This window comes from Narcine bancroftii, chromosome 12 (assembly GCF_036971445.1).
Source record: "Narcine bancroftii isolate sNarBan1 chromosome 12, sNarBan1.hap1, whole genome shotgun sequence".
NCBI lineage: Eukaryota > Metazoa > Chordata > Chondrichthyes > Torpediniformes > Narcinidae > Narcine > Narcine bancroftii.
The window spans coordinates 30467386-30486784 of record NC_091480.1 but is presented as its reverse complement, the minus strand read 5'-3'; the positions used below and the strand labels follow the sequence as shown (position 1 = coordinate 30486784).

The 19399-nt window shown below is 39.9% G+C and overlaps 1 protein-coding gene and 1 pseudogene across 1 annotated transcript in view; one reads left to right on the top strand and one right to left on the bottom strand.

Moving 5' to 3' along the window:
• Positions 1-421: 421 nt before the first annotated feature.
• The window catches only part of alkbh5 (alkB homolog 5, RNA demethylase), a 52116-nt gene continuing 33138 nt past the window's right edge, over positions 422-19399 (top strand). Inside the window, exon 1 of the mRNA XM_069905040.1 lies at positions 422-1511. Coding sequence (XP_069761141.1) covers positions 790-1511 — 722 coding nt within the window. The 5' untranslated portion in view covers positions 422-789. The remainder of the gene's footprint in view (positions 1512-19399) is intronic.
• LOC138746913 (small nuclear ribonucleoprotein Sm D1 pseudogene) lies at positions 8902-9276 on the bottom strand (annotated as a pseudogene).

Genomic DNA, 19399 nt, shown 5'->3' with positions numbered 1-19399 from the left:
TTATTGTGTTTTTACTTACATAAGGAAAAATATCTCTAATCGAAATTCACTGCCCGAAGGACTGGAAAATACAAATTCAATGACAATTTTATAATAGAAAACAAAAGGTTGGGATAAAAGTTTGCAGGGATTCAATAGATTGGCTGCTGCAACCAGCTGATTGCCCTCATCTTCAGCAAATGGTCAAGACACGAGTTGTCATCCCATTCACCTCTGCCTATCCCATAGGACGTTTTAATTCCCCTAAAATAAACGTAGGTCACTTTTCATCAACTTTGCTGGCAGCATTGCAGGGTGACTAGACAACTGAGGGAAATGATGCTCCCTGATTGACGGGTCTTGGGGGGGGGGGGGGGGAATGGTGCAATCTGATTGGCCGAACGCTGGAATGGGCAACACCACGTGAGGAGAATGAACAAATCGCTGAAGACTTCCGGAACAATGACAGGTTGAAGTGGACTCGGACAGTCTTGGAGCGTCCGGAATTATTCCCAAATTTAAAGCATTCGTGATTCGCAATTTGAACCCTAGTGGTGAGCTGTCTGTTGCAAGGAGATTCATGGAAGATGATTCCTTTGTTACTGATTATAAGGTATCTGAACTCCGTTCGTTTCTTGTGAGCCGACGATGAACAGAGGCGAACGATTTGGGGGTGGCGGACGATAACTGAGCGGGAGCATGCGCAGTGGCTCCTGGCGGTCTCGCGTCTGCCCCGCCCCTTCCGCCCGCCCCTCTCCGCTCTAACCCCGCCTCCGTGGCCGGAGCCCGGCCCCCTTCCCCCCGGCCAAGATGGCGGCAGGCGGCTACGCAGACTTGAGGGAGAAGCTCCAATCGCCTCACCGCGAGAAGCTGCGGCCAGCCTCCGGAGCGGCGCCGTACAACGGCCGCAAGCGGAAGCACGAGGCCGAGGATGCCGGCCTGAGCGGCGACGAGTACGAGCACGGCAAGTATCACAGCGACTACGACGACGAGCGGCAGGGAGAAGCCCGGAGGGTGAAGCAGGGCATCCGCCAGGTGCGCCTCTTCACCGCCGACCAGTGCTCGCAAATCGAGACGCAAATCGACGACGTGGTGTCCCGGGCCGAGAAGGGGATCTACCGCGACCACACGGTGGACAGGGCCCCGCTGCGCAACAAATACTTCTTCGGGGAAGGCTACACGTACGGCTCGCAGCTGGAGAAGCGAGGCCCTGGCCAGGAGCGTCTGTATCCCAGGGGAGATGTGGACGACATTCCCGAGTGGGTCCACGACCTGGTGATCAAGAAGCTGGTGGATCACCGAATTATCCCCGAGGGCTTCGTCAACAGCGCAGTCATCAATGACTACCAGCCGGGCGGCTGCATCGTCTCGCACGTGGACCCCATCCACATCTTCGAGAGGCCCATCGTATCCGTGTCGTTCTTCAGCGATTCGGCGCTCTGCTTCGGCTGCAAGTTCCAGTTCAAGCCCATTAGGGTGTCAGAGCCCGTCTACTTCTTACCTGTCCGAAGAGGGAGCGTGACTGTGCTCAGGTGAGTCGGAGTGAGAAATATTGCATTTATCCACGTTTCAAACCACTCTGGCCACGTTATTCAATTAAAGTGGTTAAAATCCCTTTATTATGCACGGAACTTGCTTTCGGAAATTCAGTGAGGGAGGAATCGGGAAAGTCTGTGATTGTAGCAAACACGCGAGTACTCAGCAGGTCCCGCAACGTCCATGTCGCCCAACATTTCGGGCCTGAGCCCCTTCCTCAAGGTGTGAACAGAAAGTAGGCAGGCGCCGGAATTAAAAGGCAGATGAATTCCGTGATTTGGCTTACTGGTGATATGTGGGTTAGGGGCCACACTGAAATAACCAGGGCCAAAAAAAATATTACTGGCAACAATTCCAGCAACAGACTGAAAGAGAAGCAGTTAACATTTCAGATTTGAGACCCATGGTCAGAATTTTCAGCATTTTCTGCTAAACAAAGCAGCTTACTGAATTCCTAGTGTTTCAGATTTCCAGTTTTATTTTTAAAGTAACATGATTTGGATTTTTAAAAAATGAAGTCCATAGTGGATCGAACTTGCAACGTCCTGGCACTTGCATAATGTAAATTTATAAGTTTTTGTCTCCAATAAATGACATAGTTACAAATTCCTGGAACCATTCAGCAGAATGTGTTCGTTTTGATCCATTTGATAGTTTTGATTTATGCCCTCTTCCCTATTTCCCAAAGCTTTGTGATTTAATGTTGTGAAATGTTGTTAATTCATTGGCAAGAGTCGGAAGATTTGTAAAAGCCCAAGCAATCATTGTAATTTTTGGAAACTAGTAACAAAGCTGGAGAACTGGGAATATGTTTGACAAGATTTCACAAAAGCAGAAATGGGCCATTCAATGCTCGATTTTTGATTTCATTACCCCTTCTCTAGTAATATAAAAAAATGTCCATGTCTGTTGTGGTGTACTCAGTAACTGAGCTTCTACAGCTCTCAGAATGGGACAGCATTTTATTTTGATGCTGTACCCTTTTTTTATAACCTAGTGAGGAGAAACATTAACTCTACAACTACCTTTTTAAAAAAAAAAAAATCACCCTCAGATTTATGAACTCGTGATTACAAGCACAGACTGAATAATCTCAGAAATCCATCTTTATCCACTGTCCTTCTATTGCAAGTATATCCTTGGTTAAGGAAACCAGACTTGTTCACAATATTGCAGTTAATATGTATGCACTTCGAGACCGTTCCACTTCAAAATATCCAAATCTTTGGAGTCAAAATTTGTACGACAACTGGTGTGAATAGAGGTATAGAATTCTGAAAATAAACAAATAGGTTAATAAGCAAGTCAGCAAATGGACTTCAACAATTAAGTCTAATTTTTTTTTAAAATGGAAAAACAGATCTGACTGTATAAACATCAAAAATGCTAAAATATATTAGGGTGAATAAATCATGAAGAATGCAATGTTAGATTTTAAAAAAGAGCTGCAACATGGAACTGAAGTTTATAATCTTGTAGAACAAAGCTTCATTGAGACCACATTCTGAGTCATGCTGGTTCCTGATCCTTGGTCAAGATATTGTAGTAAAACTCCAATTATCCTGCATTGTTAATACTTTACTTATGCTTGACTGGTCGATTTTCTGGATCATTAGATATTACTCTTACTGATATCCAAAAAAATGTTATTTCTCCTTTTCACAAATTACAGAATAGTATTATAAAATTTATTGTGAATTTGGTGAGTTTAAAGGGAGCAGGAAATATATAAACTGGACTTTCCTGCTTGCTTTCCTTCCTCTCCAGTGTTATGAGCCCCAACCCTGGACATACTCCAGACCCCAGACTCTGCTCGCAATATGGCCTCCTCTGGTTCATGTTCCAGACTCGTGATTATAGATGCAAAATCATCAGAAATTCAAAGCCTCTTTCCCATAAATACAAGTTCACCAGGTTGTCAGCTTGAGGAGCAATTCCATAGTATATTTGTATTACCAATGTTCCAGGGAATTAATGATTTTAATTTAGGAATTTGGATTTTAAAGGGAATTAATGAGATAAAGATAGTTAGCAGCTGGGACAGGGAGATATGACTAGGCAAAGGTCAGGAAGTACTTTTTCACAAAATGTTACCTCACTAAGTTTAAACTTGTTTTTTTTCTGGCCATATAATGAAAGGTAGATGGATAGCATTGGGTTACAATTTTATTGCATGATCATATGAGGCCTTCCCAGATCCAATGATTCTAGCTAATGAGATGCCTCAATAATTTGCTTTAAGTCTTTTGGTCATTAAAGATTTATCGGTAAAACAAATAATGTTAGTCTGCTTTTTTAAAAAAAAAGTTGTTGAATCCTCATTGATTCTGGGAGTTTTAAAATCATGAAAACATAGTCATTAATCAGTATCTGCCTGGGTATTGCCAATTTATTTTACATTTGACATCTTTAGTCATAACCATCTTGATCCCAAAATATGAGCAATGTTTTATTTCTTTCTATAAAAACTCAGAATAAATATTCTGATTATAACTATAATTGTATATACTGTTCTTAGAAAATACATCGAAGAATGGGGTGGGGTGAAAAGCTAATTTGATCAATTGAGATTTAAGGTGGTATAGAGAAAAATAAAATTAAGCACCAATTTAATGGGAAAGGAAGGTCAGCGGTTGGATGGTGCTTTGACGACCTATGTGGCATTAGCTCTCTGTCTAAACAAGAAATCTGATCAGATGCTATTTATTGTCATGTAATATTACACAGGATTGCTTTAGTCTGCAATAAGGCAGACAAAATTTTGCCATTAGCATTGCCCAGTGCCCCAGACGGAGAAAGAGAAACAAGAGTCCCCTCAGAATCAATGGGTGTCTTTGGATTCGCCTGCAGCACACCCACAGCCTCTGCAACCACACAAGAAACCAGTTCAGTCCAAACCACTGGCAACCCGAGCCCAAACGATGAGGAAGCCTTCAGTGCTCAGGGCCTTCTTGCCGTCAACATTTTGATGGAAAGACCAGTGTTCTTGTTGAACTGCCTTGAATCGCATCTTTCTGGTGTAGGGCCTTCCACTGTGGTCCACTCTTCTTGGTCTTGGAGGTAGTTTATTGGTTGAACAGGTGCTGTCAGAGTTGCCTTAACAAGGAACTGCTGCAATCTTGCTGTATTGAAGGAAATTGATGGTGAATAAAATACCAGCCTGTCTTTACTTTGTTGAAAGTAAATAAGAAAGAACTGATGATTTGTCCCCTCATGACTCTACAACTTGATGAGCATGGCTGATTTTTAAATCTCAGTGCCACATTTCTGCACTATTTCCATTTCTCTTGATTTCATTACTATCTCAATCTACACTGGATGGTGTGGAGCTTTTTGGGCATTGTTGGGGCTGCACTCATCAAGGGCATTGGAAATTGTATCTCACAATCCTAATAGTGGAAGTGCCTTGTGTTGTGAGGTGAGACAATAGCTTGCAAGATCTGACCACAGGATTTGTGAATGCTGAAATTGAATGAGTTACTGGCTGTTAGGCATGCACTCACACAAGAATGTTGATGATGTGGCACTTGCCAGTGGGATAATACATTGAATTTTGAGATTAGGTGGTTAGACTCTCTTATTGAAAGTGATTGTAACTTGATACTTGTGTGACTGATACCTGACACTTTCCAGCACAAATCTGGCTGCTGTTTTGGTGTCACTATGTAGGCATGGACATTTTTTTTGAGGAACTATACCTTTGCACCTTGTAATGGAGGGTCTTTGATCCCAGGACACTTTGCAGAGGAACTCTGGCAGTGATATCCTGGGTATAGTTTGATTTACCACAATATCTGAATCCCTTCAATACTTGTGCGAGATGAGAACCAACCACTGTTTGATGTAATTGATTTCAGCTTTGCTAGGACTCGTGCCATACTTTAGTAATGATTTGAAATTCACTCCCAATCTCTGGAATTTAGCTCTTTGGTCCATGGTTAGACTAATGCTCTGGTGGTACCTGGATCAAACTAATTCTCATGAAACACAGACTGGTTGGCAGTAAGTGCATTTTCAAAGATTAAACACTGTCGCTGACACGTCCATCTCTTTGAGTCTGGAGGTTAATTAGCTGGATTGGATTTGTCCTGCTTTTTGAGATTATCTGGGTAATTTTACTTTGTTGTTCAGATGCCAGTATTGTAACTGTACTGGACTAGCAGGCGAGAGAAATAGCTTGTTCTGGAACGCAAGCTTTCCCTGCTGCTTGATTTCAATCATTCAAGAGAGTTGCATTCTTTTCCAAAATGTATTTATTATCTGCGATATGATCTGCACAGGGCGCCATGTTTTTTTTCCCCGTTATTGAAGAAGGATTCGGAGCCTGAAGATGCACACTTAACATTACAAAAACCAGCTTTTTTCACGACATCATCGGATTTCTGAATGAATCTATGGGCACTACCTCACTTTTTTTCTTTTTGCACTAATTTTTAAAAAATCTTATATTTATGGAATTGCATATAGTAATTTTTCACCTTGTTCTGCAGAATACTGATGATGCAAAACAAATATAACACATGTTCATGGCAATAAATCTAATGCTGATGTATTTTTCAATCTCTTGCGAGATTGCATGACAGTGGGTTTTTTTCCCATTTATCACAGCTGTTCGCAAGTCATAATGTATAATTTGTGGACAACTCTAGTTTGCAAAGTAAAAACAATGCTGGGGAAATTTAGCAGATCAAACAGTGAACTTTATATAGCAACGATAAAGATACATAACCAAGGTGTCATGTAGACAGGCACCTGAACAAAATGATGGGAGAGGCAGGGGAGGAGCACAGGCCCCCAAGAGGGAGGGGGAACACACCAGCATTCAGGGGAAGGGGTGGGTCTGTGAATGGAATGGGTAGGGGATGAAGAGCTGGTGGAAAGAAGGTACAGGGATGGAGAAGAGAACGGAGTGGGCTAGCAGAAACCAGAGAAGTCGATAGCAATGCTATCTGAATGGAGAGTGCCCAGATGGAATATTGTGTTGCTCCTCCAATGTTCAGGTGGCCTTGGTTTGATAGTACTGTACATGAGGCCATGTACTGACATGTCAGCGGGGAGTATGGCACAGAATTAAAATGGTTGGGCACTGGGAGATCTGTCTTTGCAGACAGAGCAAAGGTGCTCAGCGAAGTGATTTCCCACTTTGTGTCCAGTTTCTCCACTTCAAACATTCTCTTTAGTCTTTTTGTTTTGTTTATTTATCTATTTATTTATTTATATATATATATATATTTTTTTCAGTTTATACAAGTCTTTATTACTAAATAGCTAGATGAATTCACACTACAATATACAAGCCCTTCCCAATTATACTTATCAATGCCTGGACTGGTCCCACTGCCAAAGCGAGGCGACGACTGCACACTTGTAGTAGGTTGTCTGGGCGCCAGTGTTCTTCTTCTTGCTGAAAGATGTTGCCACCTCTTGGAGAGTCTCCGTCTTTTTGTTTTGTTTATTGATGCCTTACTCTCATATCCAATTGTTAGTCAGTAAATTATTTCTGCTCTTTTCATAAATAGCAACATCAACTTTGTATATTTGCTGCTTATTAAACTGTGTGGTAATGTGTTATAACACAATAAGAGGCCTTGCACCTCACAGTGAATGACCAAAACATGCTAAATTAAACTAAATCTCTTCTGCCTGCATATGATCTGTATCTCTCCATTCCCGCATATTCATGTGTGCATTTAGAAGCATCTTAAATGCCACTATATTGACTGCTTCCACCATTAGCCCTGACTTCCTCTTGCACCTACCATTCTAATTTTCTAAAAGGCACAAGATTCTAAATGAAAGGTGAAAGAATTGTGGCTAATGACCTTGGGAATAAAAAGTCGACACAAATTTAAAAAAAAGATAATAGATCAGGCAGTAGCTGATCTAGCACCAAGTCAAGTCACCTTTATTTATCATTCTTGCCATGCTCACATGGTAAAGATGGAGCATATTTACATAAATATAATTAAAAATAGGAATTAAACACATAAAAATATTAAGATTTATGCAGTAAGAGGCCCTGGCACCAAGGTACTCTATGCACGTATATTCTAGGAATTCAGGAGTCTGGCGGCCTGGGGATAAAACTGTCTCCCATCTGGTATGGGCCCTAGTGCTGCAGTACCTCCTACCTGATGGCAGAAGGGTGAAGTTTACTTGAGGGGTGTGTGGAGTCCTTCACAATGTTTATTGCCTTTCGCCTGCATCGAGTGCGGTAGAGGTCCTTCATGATAGGAAGAGAGCCCCAATGATCTTTTCTGCTGACTTCACTATTCTCTGCAGGGTCTTGTAGTCTGAGGAGGTACAGTTACCAAACCAGGTGGTGATGCAGTTGGACAGGATGCTCTCAATGCATCCTCTGTAGAATTTCGTGAGGATGGAGGGTGGGAATGAACTTTCCTCAGCCTTCACAAGGGGCCAGGGGAGATTCTCCACCAAGTGCTCTCCAAGGCGTTTGGTACTCTTGACGACCTCAACAGCGGAGCCATCAATAGTCAGCGGACTGAGGTTCCCTTGGGCCCTCCTAAAGTTGATAACCATCTCTTTTTTTTTAACCTTCAGATACAGGTTGTTGGCTCTGCACCAGTCTGTTAGTGACTGCACCCCATCTCTGTTCGCCAACTCGTTATTTCTTACTAATCAAAACCACCACGGTTGTATTGTCAGTGAACTTGGTGGTTCGAGCGTGTTTAGCTGCATAGTCGTGGGTCAGCAGAGTGAACAACAGTGTTAGTCCGCACACAGCCCTGGGGGTGGGGGGGGGGGGCCTGGGCTCAGTGTGATGGTCTTGGAGGTGCTGTTACCCATCCCAAACTACCTGAGGTCTCCCTGACAGGAAGTCAAGAATCCAATTGCAAAGGGAGGTTAGTCCCAATAGGTTCAACTTCCTTATTAGGTACTGTGGTAAGATTGTGTTGAATGCCGAGCTGAAATCAATAAACAGCTTTCGAACACCTTGTTTTCCAGGTGGGTAAGGACTAGAAGGGCAGTGGGTCTATATGCAAACTTCAAGGTGTCTATAGTGACAGGGGCAGCAGGAGCTTGATCTGCCTCATGACGAGCCTCTCGAAGAACTTCATGTGGATGGGGGTGTGTGCGACAGTGCGATGATCATTGAGGCAGGACACAGATGATGACTTTGGCATGGGAACATTAGTGGTGGCTTTTTTTTTCTTGGCCAATTTAGCATTAATTTTATTATTCAGACATGTTGATAACAAATTTGAATGTGAAGATACAAAAGAATTCATATTCTTATTTTATACCAATATTTGAATAAAACAGTGGAAAACAAGAGAATGTGAACTGATTTTCATAGAAAGGGAAATAATGCAAAAATTATTGAGTAAACAAAACTTTTACAACATCAACTGCAATAGTCTCCATAAAGTGGAAAATAGCATCATCACCTTGGTCCACCTCTCCCTCTGCCACGGCCCCTTCCCCGGCCTCGCCCTCTTCCCCACCCACGTCCAGCAACTGCTTCTCTCTTTTTTGACTTGACTTTTGGCTCAACATCCACTAAGAGTGTGTCCAATGGTAAGCTGTCTGGAAGGACAAAGTAACGAATGTTGTTTTCTCGAATGCTGAGGGTTTCAAGCTGTATAGGTTCTCTGTTCTTCAATGTCATCTTTACTGCTTTCAGGTGAGTGTTCATATGACTTCTACTCCTGTGATAGTTCCACGCACCTGTGTTCCATTTTTCAGCTCAATAGTTACACTCTCATGGCTCAACTTCATCAAAAATCAAACCCACTTCATGATTGCAGTGGTAGAAAACTGTGGCGCCCGCCTCAGTACAGCGCATGCATGAGTTGGAACATTAATGGCGGCTTTGAAGCATATTGGAACTACGGTGGTTCTCAGGTAGATGTTAAAAATCAGTGAGAACATCTAGCTGAGCCGCACATCCCCTTTGCACTCTGCCAGGGATGTTATCCCATCCAGCAGCTTTCTGCAGGTTGTCCTTACCTAGCACATTCCTCACGTTGGCCACTGTAAGTCACAGCATCTGATCATTTGGAGGAGGGGTAGTCTTCTTTGCCGCAACATCGTTTTATGCCTTAAAATGTGCATAGTTGTTCAGTTAATTTGGGAGGGAGACATCCCCAGCACAGGTAGATGGTGTGGTCTTGAGGTTGGTGAAGTCTTGGATGCCCTTCCACATGCAAGGCATGTCCTTGCTGTCCAGGAAGTGGTTGTGAATGCGCTGGGCACGCACACACTTTGCTTCCCTGATGGCCTTGGACAACTTGGTTTTGGCAGTAGGTAGGGCTACCTTGTTCGCTCTGTGGTCACAGGAAGTCATTGCAAATTCTGCAGACAGCATTGAAGGTCAGGATTGAACCTGGGCACGGAAATTTTGAGGTGCCAGCACTACATTTTATGTTAGCCCAGGTACTTATTGATCATTTGTTCAACAATAAATCAACTCAGGGGTTTTAAAGGTCACAATCACTGGTATTTCCTGTTCCATGTTACTCCACATCTTCACTCAAACTGATAATACAGGGATTCCCAGGTTATGGACAATCTGACATGGACATTTGAGTTCATGCAAATTCTACCAAACATTTTTTATAACATTTTTATTGATTGTACACACATTTATGGGATGCACAATAAATGTTAGATTGCATAGTTCAGCAAAATATAAAAGCACATAGAGCACATCTATAATACAGAAATACATCTAATAATTTTATCATGGATAATAGTGTCTCTAAACCCCATCCATTTACCATCATTGTATGGCTGAAAAAGAAAAATGTACTTCGTTCCTGGAGTGAAACGGCAAAGTACTGAAGTTCATGATTTCTATTGTGCACAGAGATTGTGGAAATAGTTCAGGAATGGTCCCCACAACATTTGAAACCTTGAATCTGAGTTACGAATTGAACAACGAATCTTTTCTAAATTTAAGCAGGACCTAATGTTCCTTAACGACAGAGCATGGGTAGGCATGGCAGCATCCTTCCATCTAAGCATTATCCTATGTCTGGCCAAAGAGAGGCAAAAAAAACCAAAGAATATTATCCTCTCCATTTGTACCAAAAAGAGCAGCCAAAGGATTAGGCTCCAGATTTAAAGGATTAATGATAAAGTATGAAACACATCCCTTCATTATTTTTCAAGGCTAGGAAACACCTGGAACATATGAATTAAAGAAGCCTCTCCTCTCTTACATTTATCACAGCAAAGATTTACATCTGTATAGATGTGAGATCATTTAACTTTAGAGATATGGGCCCTATGTACAACTTAAAATTGTAACAAACAATGACGTGCACATAAAGAAGTGGTATTAACCAGGTTAAAAATTGAATCCCAAACCTCGTCCGATATTGAAAGGCTTAAATCCTGTTCCCAGACATTTTAAATTTTAACTAAAGGGGTGTGTCTCAAACCTACCAACTGATCATAAATAATGGATATTAAACTTTTGTGAGAAATTTGTAAACTAAAAAATACATCAACAATATTCTCATCAGGGGCCCCAGGGAAATCAGGTATCTGTGATTGAAGAAAATGACTGATACGCAAATACTGTATCTGGGGGCAGAAAAAGAGTATTTGGTAAATTGAACTTTTCAGAAAGCTGCTCAAATTACACAAAACTGTTGTCAATTTAAAAAAAAAACTCAGAAGCCAATCTGTGCTAATCATGAAAAGAAAAATCAAGTAAAGAAGGTTGGGGAAAAAAGATTGGATAGAATAGGACTCGAAAGAGAAAAACCATGATGTGTTTTCTGAACTGCACCCAGACTCTCTAAAAGTCTGCCTGACAACCGAATTGTTAATTTCTTTATTTAAAGAAAAAGGATGTGAAGATCCAAGAAGTGCTGAGATGGAAAAGTTTTTACCAGAATTTGGCTCCATTGCTATCCATACTGGACGGTCCACTCGGTTATGAAAATGTAACCAAAACACGAGGTTAAGTATATTGACCACCCGATAATAAAATCTGAAATTGGGTAGCACCATACCTCTATTCCTTTTGAAGGTATAGTCGAATCGAGCGAATCACAAAAGATTTGGAATGAAAATTGGTATAGATCGAAAAAGATATTAAAATTTAGGTAAGATATTCATTTTGATAGAATTAATACGACCAACATAGATAAAAATAGGGGCGACATTGCGCTACGGACTGTTTCACATGCCTTAATAAAGCAAGGAAATTTTCTTTCAAAAGATGATTCTTTGTAACTGTAATACCAAGTAAATGGATTTCTCACAGTTTTAAAAGTAAGACTAATGGTATGATGAAGCAGGTGCATTCAAAGGGAGAAGTTCACTTTTATCCATATCCTGTAAAATGATTAAACTGAGAAAGTAATGACAGCATAGAAGGGAAGGAGATGTCAGGACTTGATATGAAAAGCAGGAGATCATCTGCATAAAGGGAAACTTTATGCTCAATTCCCTTCCTACAAACCCTTGAAATATCCCCACACTCTCGTAATGCAATCGCTAATGGCTCTTTGGCTAAATCAAAAAATAAGGGACTTGAAGGATGCCCTTGATGAGTTCCCTGTTGGAGATTGAAATGCTGTGACTATTGAAAGTTAGTAAGAATTGAAGCTGTGCGGCATGCATACACTAACTTAATCCATGAAATAAAACATGGTCCAAAATTAAATTTTTCTAAGATCGAAAATAAATACCTCCACTCCACCCAATCAAACACTTGCTCTGCTTCTAATGAACACAATCAGGAACTGTACTGGAAGGTAAGTACAAAATATCCAATAAGCGATGTATATTAAAATAAGAGTAGTGGTTTTTAATAAAACCAGTCTTGATCTTCAGAAATGATTGATGGTAAAATATTCTCCAAACTACAGGCCAAAATATAGCCAAATTTTAACATCAACATTTAATAAAGAAATTGACCTGTAGGAGGAGCACTCTGTTGAATCTTTACCTTTACTATGAAAGCTATACATGCTTTGTATAAATATGCTGGGAGATTACATTAAACCAATCATAACAGAACCTAATTGAGGTGAATGCAAATTAAAAATTATTTTAAAAAAAGACTCCACAAGAAATACAGACTACAGTGAAGAAACAGCAGCAGCTATTTCCTCTTGCTCATCTAATCAGGTTTGGTTGACCAGAGAAAGGAGATGTCGAGGCTTGATTTGAAATGTGAAATTTGAAGTGTGACAATATTTAAGCAATCCAGAAAATTTTTCATAAAACTTCTATCTGTGAATTTAGAAGTATAAAGTTGGGAATAAAATATTCTGAATGTATCATTTATCTCAGCATGATCTGTATAATGTTACCATCATCCATTTGAATCTTTGTAATTTGCTGCTTGGCTTCAAAACCTCTCAACTGATTAGTTAAAAGCCTATCAGATTTGTCATCATGAATAATAAAACTGACTTATCTGATTGAATGATAAATTTTGAAAAATAAGTTAAAAGGAGATCTATTTGTTTAATTTGATTAAGTAACTTTATTGGCCTTCCTTTTTATATTCATGGTTTAAGTAATAATTTTCCCCCTGAGAAAACTTTTCATAGCATCCCAAACAATCAAACTGAAAGTTTCTAACGAAGTATTTGTCTTGAAGAAAAAAGTTAATCTGCTCCTCCAAGAATTTGACAGTTCTTATCTGATAATAAAGTTGAATTCAATCGCCAGTGTGGATAGTTAAGTTGAATTCAATCGCCAGTGTGTTTTTGTTTAAGGGAGACTAGGAAGGGTCATAGATAAATCAACAGGGGCATGATCTGATATTACTGTACTCTGATAATTACAAGAATGAGTCAGTGGGATTGGTTAGTTATCAATAAGAAAATTATCAATTTGAGAGAGAGTGCGATGAACGTGTAAAAAGAAAGAATACTCTCCTATTTGATAAAGAAAGCACTATAACATTGGAAATACTATAATTTGATTTTTAAAAAAAAAAATAATTAGGCAGACAGGATCTAACCAACAATTAAAATTCCAACCAAGCACCAGAGTACAAGTCCGACAGAGAAGAAAAAAAGTTTAAAAAATTAAACCCCACATTTATATTAGAGGCATAAATATTAGCAAAAACTACTGTTTTATTATGCAATTTCCCTAAAACAATAATGAATTGACCATTTGTATCTGATACAATATGATGATGAACAAAGGGAATATTTTGATTCATAAGAATTGAAATTCCCCCTCTGGCTTTAGCCTGAAAGGAAGCATGAAAATGCTGCCCCCCTCTTCTGTTTCATGAGGCAAGAGTTATCACAGCTATGAATGTGTGTTTCTTATAAAAATACAATTGTGACTTTAAGTTGTTTAATATATATAAAAACACTTTCTCTTAACTGGATGGTTCAAGCTTTTTGCATTCCAATTAAGAAAATTAATAAACTTATCCATATTTTAAAATTAATAATGTAAGTTGATTAGCACAAATAATATCCAAACTCCAGATGTTAGCCTTGTAACAACCTTGAGAAAACAACCCCCGTCACTCCAACCCAAAAGCCAGATAGCTGCTAAAGGTGCCAGCAACGTTCTTCAAAATAATAATTTCTCACCCAAACAAATATTCCTGTTGGAATAGTCAATCGGCTTCAGTCATTGAGTAGAAATTCACAATGGGTGCAATGTAGTAGGGAGACCATGTAGGTAATTCTGAACCTCTTCATCCGAGGCAGCCACTTCTTGTGACCACTGGGAAGTAAAATGCGGAGACACTCTGGATACAACAAGGAAGTTTTGGAACCATGCTTGTACAACTCTGATATTCAGCGTGCTGATTCAAAACTTGGGGACAGTAATCTTCTATGATCCTGATCTGCTGGGTGCGATATTCAAGTTTCTCTCTTTGACAAGCTTCACAAATTAAAAGATCCTTTATTTGATAACAACTTAGCTGAAGAATGTCTCTCCCCTGGACCTCTACCTATCTCTGGCTGAGATAGGAGCAGCTCCTTCCCAAAAACCATGCATAGATTTTGTCATCTGCTCCTGCCTTCGAGGTCAATGACTTTGACCATTAGCTTAGAATTTCTGAAACTTGATTTGGAGCACACTCACTCAAGTTGTTTAAAACTATCTCAAAAGTTGATAAATGTTCATAGTGTTCCTTGGTTAAATTCTGGACTTGGTCAAGTTTAACATCAATCTGATTGAAGATAACTTTAAACTTGTTGGATCTTGACTTTCTGAGCTGATGCAGTAGCTCAGAAATAGCCTCCAAAATCAGATTAGTTGGCACTTCTTCCCTGATTTACCACTTCTTGTGGCCATTTCAAAGTATAAATAAAAGAGAGGAAAAGTGTAAAATATGAAACACTTTGGTTGTGAAATAAAGAAACAAATAGGTGGAAGTAGTAAAAAAAAGTATGTAAGTATAGCAGCTACTAACTTCCACACAACACAAGGGTGAACCTGTACCGACTTTATTTGAATCTCGCTCTGCTTTTAGGGGACGACCCACTTCCTATCTGAGGTGTGCTAGTCTAAGGGAGTGATGTCAGCACATTGCAGTCATTGCCTGCCCAGCGGCATGCAACCAGTAAGTGGTGACATCTTCCCGGCAAAGTGTGTCGCCAAACGTGGGTTTCTCCAAAGAAGGGGGGGGGGGGGCGCCATGCCCTCTTGTACCAACTGACTGGGTTGGCGATTCGGTCCATCTAACAGTGCAGTCACTTGGCCCGCTACACAAGAGCATTTGACTGCTGCTGCTATGCCATGCTGCAGCCTATCGGAAGTCATCAAATATTTTTAAGGAAGCCAAATAATTTTTTGTGTGGTATTCATTATCAACTGGTCAAGTTGAATGTAGAAGATATTCAATTAAACTAGAACTATCGGAAGTACATACAAAGAGATATAAAGGAAATTGTTCATTTTTGATCAGTGGAAAATTGTTTACAGATGTTTCTTGTACTTCATAATCATGAGACAAGATACTCTTTGATAATGCCTATCTCTTTTTTTCCCTGAAATGTTAGCTACCCTGGAATAATCAGTTTTAGCAAATCAAAAGCTGCTAGATGAGCTCAGCAGGTAAGATAGCACCATTCCTTTCCCACCAGTGATGGTGCCTGATCTGCTGAGTTTCTCTTGCAGTTTGTTTTTGTTTGCTCCAGATTCCATCATTTACAGTCTCTTGTCTGCATATTTTTTATTCTTTTTCACCATGGATCCAATATCACTGTAATTGTTATTAGATATGTTAATTCATTTGGATAAAGAACCTTTAATGTTCAACTTTCCAAGTCTTTCCTTTTTGGTCCTTTTTCCAGTCCCACCTCCAGTATTTATTTTAAAGCAATGTGTACAGCCTAAGTTGTTTGATTTGTCAGGATACAGGCCCTAGCCAGACTCCAGTGAACCTAATCTATCTGAACAGATCTACTTTCTCTCTAATACTGGTGCAAAGTCTTGCAAATCAAAATTTCTTTCTTATAAAAATCACTTTCTAAACCGTATGTATCTAATAGCCTGAATACACCTGGGGTTGTCTGATATCGGAAGCTAAGTAGGCACAGGACTGGTCAGTACTTGGAGGGGAATCTGCCTAGGAACACCAGGTGCTGTGAGGCGATGGCCAAAGTGATGACCAAGGTGGACTCTCCACCCTGAAGCCGGCGGCAGGAGCGGATTTTAAACTGCTAATTCACCTTTCAAGTGGCAGCCTTATAAGGCTGCTTGCAGCATTACCTGGTCCACCTGATGTGGCCTATTCAACTAGAGGTACCTCATAGCGCCCTCTGGACTGGTACTGCAGCTTCACCCACCACAACAGTTCCAGCTGCAAGGAGGGGGGGATTATGGGTAGGGAAGATGGCCACCCATCCCCTGCGGGGTGGGCGGGGGGGTGCCTGTCAGGTAGTCCCCCTGCCCCACTACCTGACATTTAATGACCGGATGATAAGTTTGAAAATTTACAATATATTAAGTTTGTAAATTGATGTTGCTTTTTAGAATTGCCGTCAAAGTCCTGAAAATTAATGTAATGCCTTCTGTGTGGCACTTAAGATGTCTCCACTGCAACAAAACAATCACAAAAGTCCAGTAACTGTCACTAGATTAAACCATTCCCATGCTCGGTGAGTCAATTAAAAGTGACTTTAGATCTCCTGACAACGACAGCTGGTTAACTTGCAGTGTTATCAGCGGGGAGTTGGGTCACAGGCTGATGGAGTCATCAGCCCACCCCTAAGAACCAGCTTACAGCGGCTACACATTCAGGTGCCTCGGCAGAGCCCAGCGCTCCACCGATTATCCCTCCACGAGGAGGGTTGGCATCGGCGCCTCTGAGGCGCTCTCGGCGCATTCAGGTGAGTATGTCCTTAGCTGCATGGGGGGGAGATTATGCGGCTTTACAAGGGGGTGTCAGGGCACCTTACGTTAGAAAAAAGTTAAAGAATTTCATGTTTTTTACATTCAAAATGTAGTATTACGTAACAATAATGAAATTTTTGCATTTTATGTTTAATTCTTCTCTTTTGACTATGATTTGCTATTTAGTTCAGATAGTAATTTTGTTAATTTAACTGCTTGCATGCTGGACAAACCATTGCTGGTTCAAGCTTCTGCTCCCAATTTCCTATCCAATCCAGAGAAAATTTCCTAAACCTGATACCACATATGAATCACAGCCCGTGTGTTCAAGTTTATAATTAAAGAGAACAATATTGGTTCCCCTGATTTTGCTGTCCCTCTGACACATTTCTTCAGATTCTAACTTTCCTTCTCCATCCCTAAACCCCCTATTCCTTGTCAATTCTCCCAGCCATCAAGGGAGTCCTCCAATCTGGTGGCTTGGCTAGTTTGCTCCTCATTCCTTGCTCTCTATTACGCAGGCTATAAGAACTTTATTCCAATAACAAAAATGAGGCACCTTCATTGCTAGACCTTGTGGAGCAACATCCACCTGATTGGGACTTCCTCTCCCTGAACATTGACCACATCTGAAGTTCTTCTTAATAGAGAAAATGTGTCTGCTTCTCAGAAATGTATCTGGTTAATTTTCTTTTGTGGTCTACAGCTCTTATTCTCACAGTTCTGAGCTGAAATTCCCTGGGATGATGGCAACAAACTTGTCTCCAACAACTTCCACATACTGCAGCTGCCATTCTTTGATCTCTCTCTTGTTTTATTTAGTTTTTAAAGTTTTTAAAACTTATTGGTTGTTGATTGTAGTATAAAAATCAGCCAATTGTTCTTTTTAAACTTGTGGAGCATTCTCTTAATGCAATAGAAAATGATTCATCTGCCATTTGATGGCTTGAAATGATGGATTGTATAGAATTGATGTATTTCTCCATATCAAAAGTTGGAAATTAATGCTTGACTAATTTGCATATTTCACTGGGCAGAGATTTCCAATGGAAATTAAGTGATTTCTGAATCTGAAAAGTTACTGATAAGAATGGGAAAGTTACCTGCTTAATATACCACATATCTGTGCATTGTATGGTTTATATTCTTCCTTTGATATTTTAATAAAAGGATATGAAGATAAATTTTTTCCACCTTCTCCATTTTTTTTGGACACCACCATACTAATGAGTGCTTGAGTAATTACAGCCAACTTTTAATTTTTCCATCCCTTGAAGGGCTCAAGCCCAAAACGTTGGTTATGTATCTTTGCTGTATAAAGTACAGTTTGACTTGCTGAGTTTCTCCAGCATTGTGTTTTTACTTCAGTTACAGTGTCTGCAAACTTTCATGCTTTACTTGGGTTCTAGCTATTGTTTTCCATGTTTCTTGTACTGGTCATGACTATAAACATGACATCAGAGGATTAGAACATTTTAATGTGCCTCTATAAGAAAGAAGCCTATCTAGTGACCAGGCTATTTGACAAAAAACAGGATAGTATTGAATTCTTAGATGGCTAACAAGAGGGTTGATAGAATTGCGTGATGTGCTTCTCCATAGTGATGGCAGCAGAGAGAATGGAGCAGAGGCTGGAAATGTGATGGATGCCTCAACAGTGATTTTTCAGTAGGGAGAATTAAGTAAAGATTATTGTATTTTTTTTCTTTTGAACTCTTCCCTGTTGCATATTAACATTAGTACAGTGAAGAATTTTGATCAAAAGCTTAGTGGAATCTTTAATATGAGCATTGACTACTCTTGGCAGTAAACTGGTCAAACCGAAAGCATGATTCTCTTGAGCATCTATAATTGTATCTAAAAGTTATATAAAGAAAAAAAATCAAGGAAATATTACCAAGTTCTTGATTAAGTCGCTGAAAGTATATTTATTCTGTATTGAAAGTTAATGCATTGGGCTTATTTGAAAATTGACACATTGAAATTGCATGAATTATGAATCAGTTGAGTTTTGCTGCTTCTGTGACTATTTATAAGCAAACGCTGCATTTACATTTTCATCTGGGCATCAATGGCAATGTTATCAATTCCTGTGCATTTATTAGTCTCGTGTTTGAGGGTGATTTCTAATCTTGGTAGTAATGGTTGTGTTTTGTTATACCTTCTTAATTCAGTATAATAAAAATAAAGAATTTCAAAGATGATTGGTTTTAAATGGAAATGAATTTTTTTGTTAGCTCCAGATAAATGGAGTTGATTTCCATGTACAACCAGTTTTTCTTTTGTAATTTAAATTCCAAAGCAGTTGAGGTCACTCTCTAGAATGCAACTGATTTAAAGCAGTTTTCTGGAAAGAAAATCTTTGATTAAAGAAACCAGCTGTTACTCTGAGTCACGTGGTGACTTATTTCAAGCGAGTATCTATTCTGGGGTCTTTCACATGGCCAGTTCTCTAGTATTTCAGCTACGTCCCATGATGAAACTCAGCAACGGGACAGGAACTGCTGGATGTGGTAAAAAGGAAAATGTTAGAACTGGTTAAGGTTAAAGGTGTTGTTGAACTTCTAAGTCATAATACTCA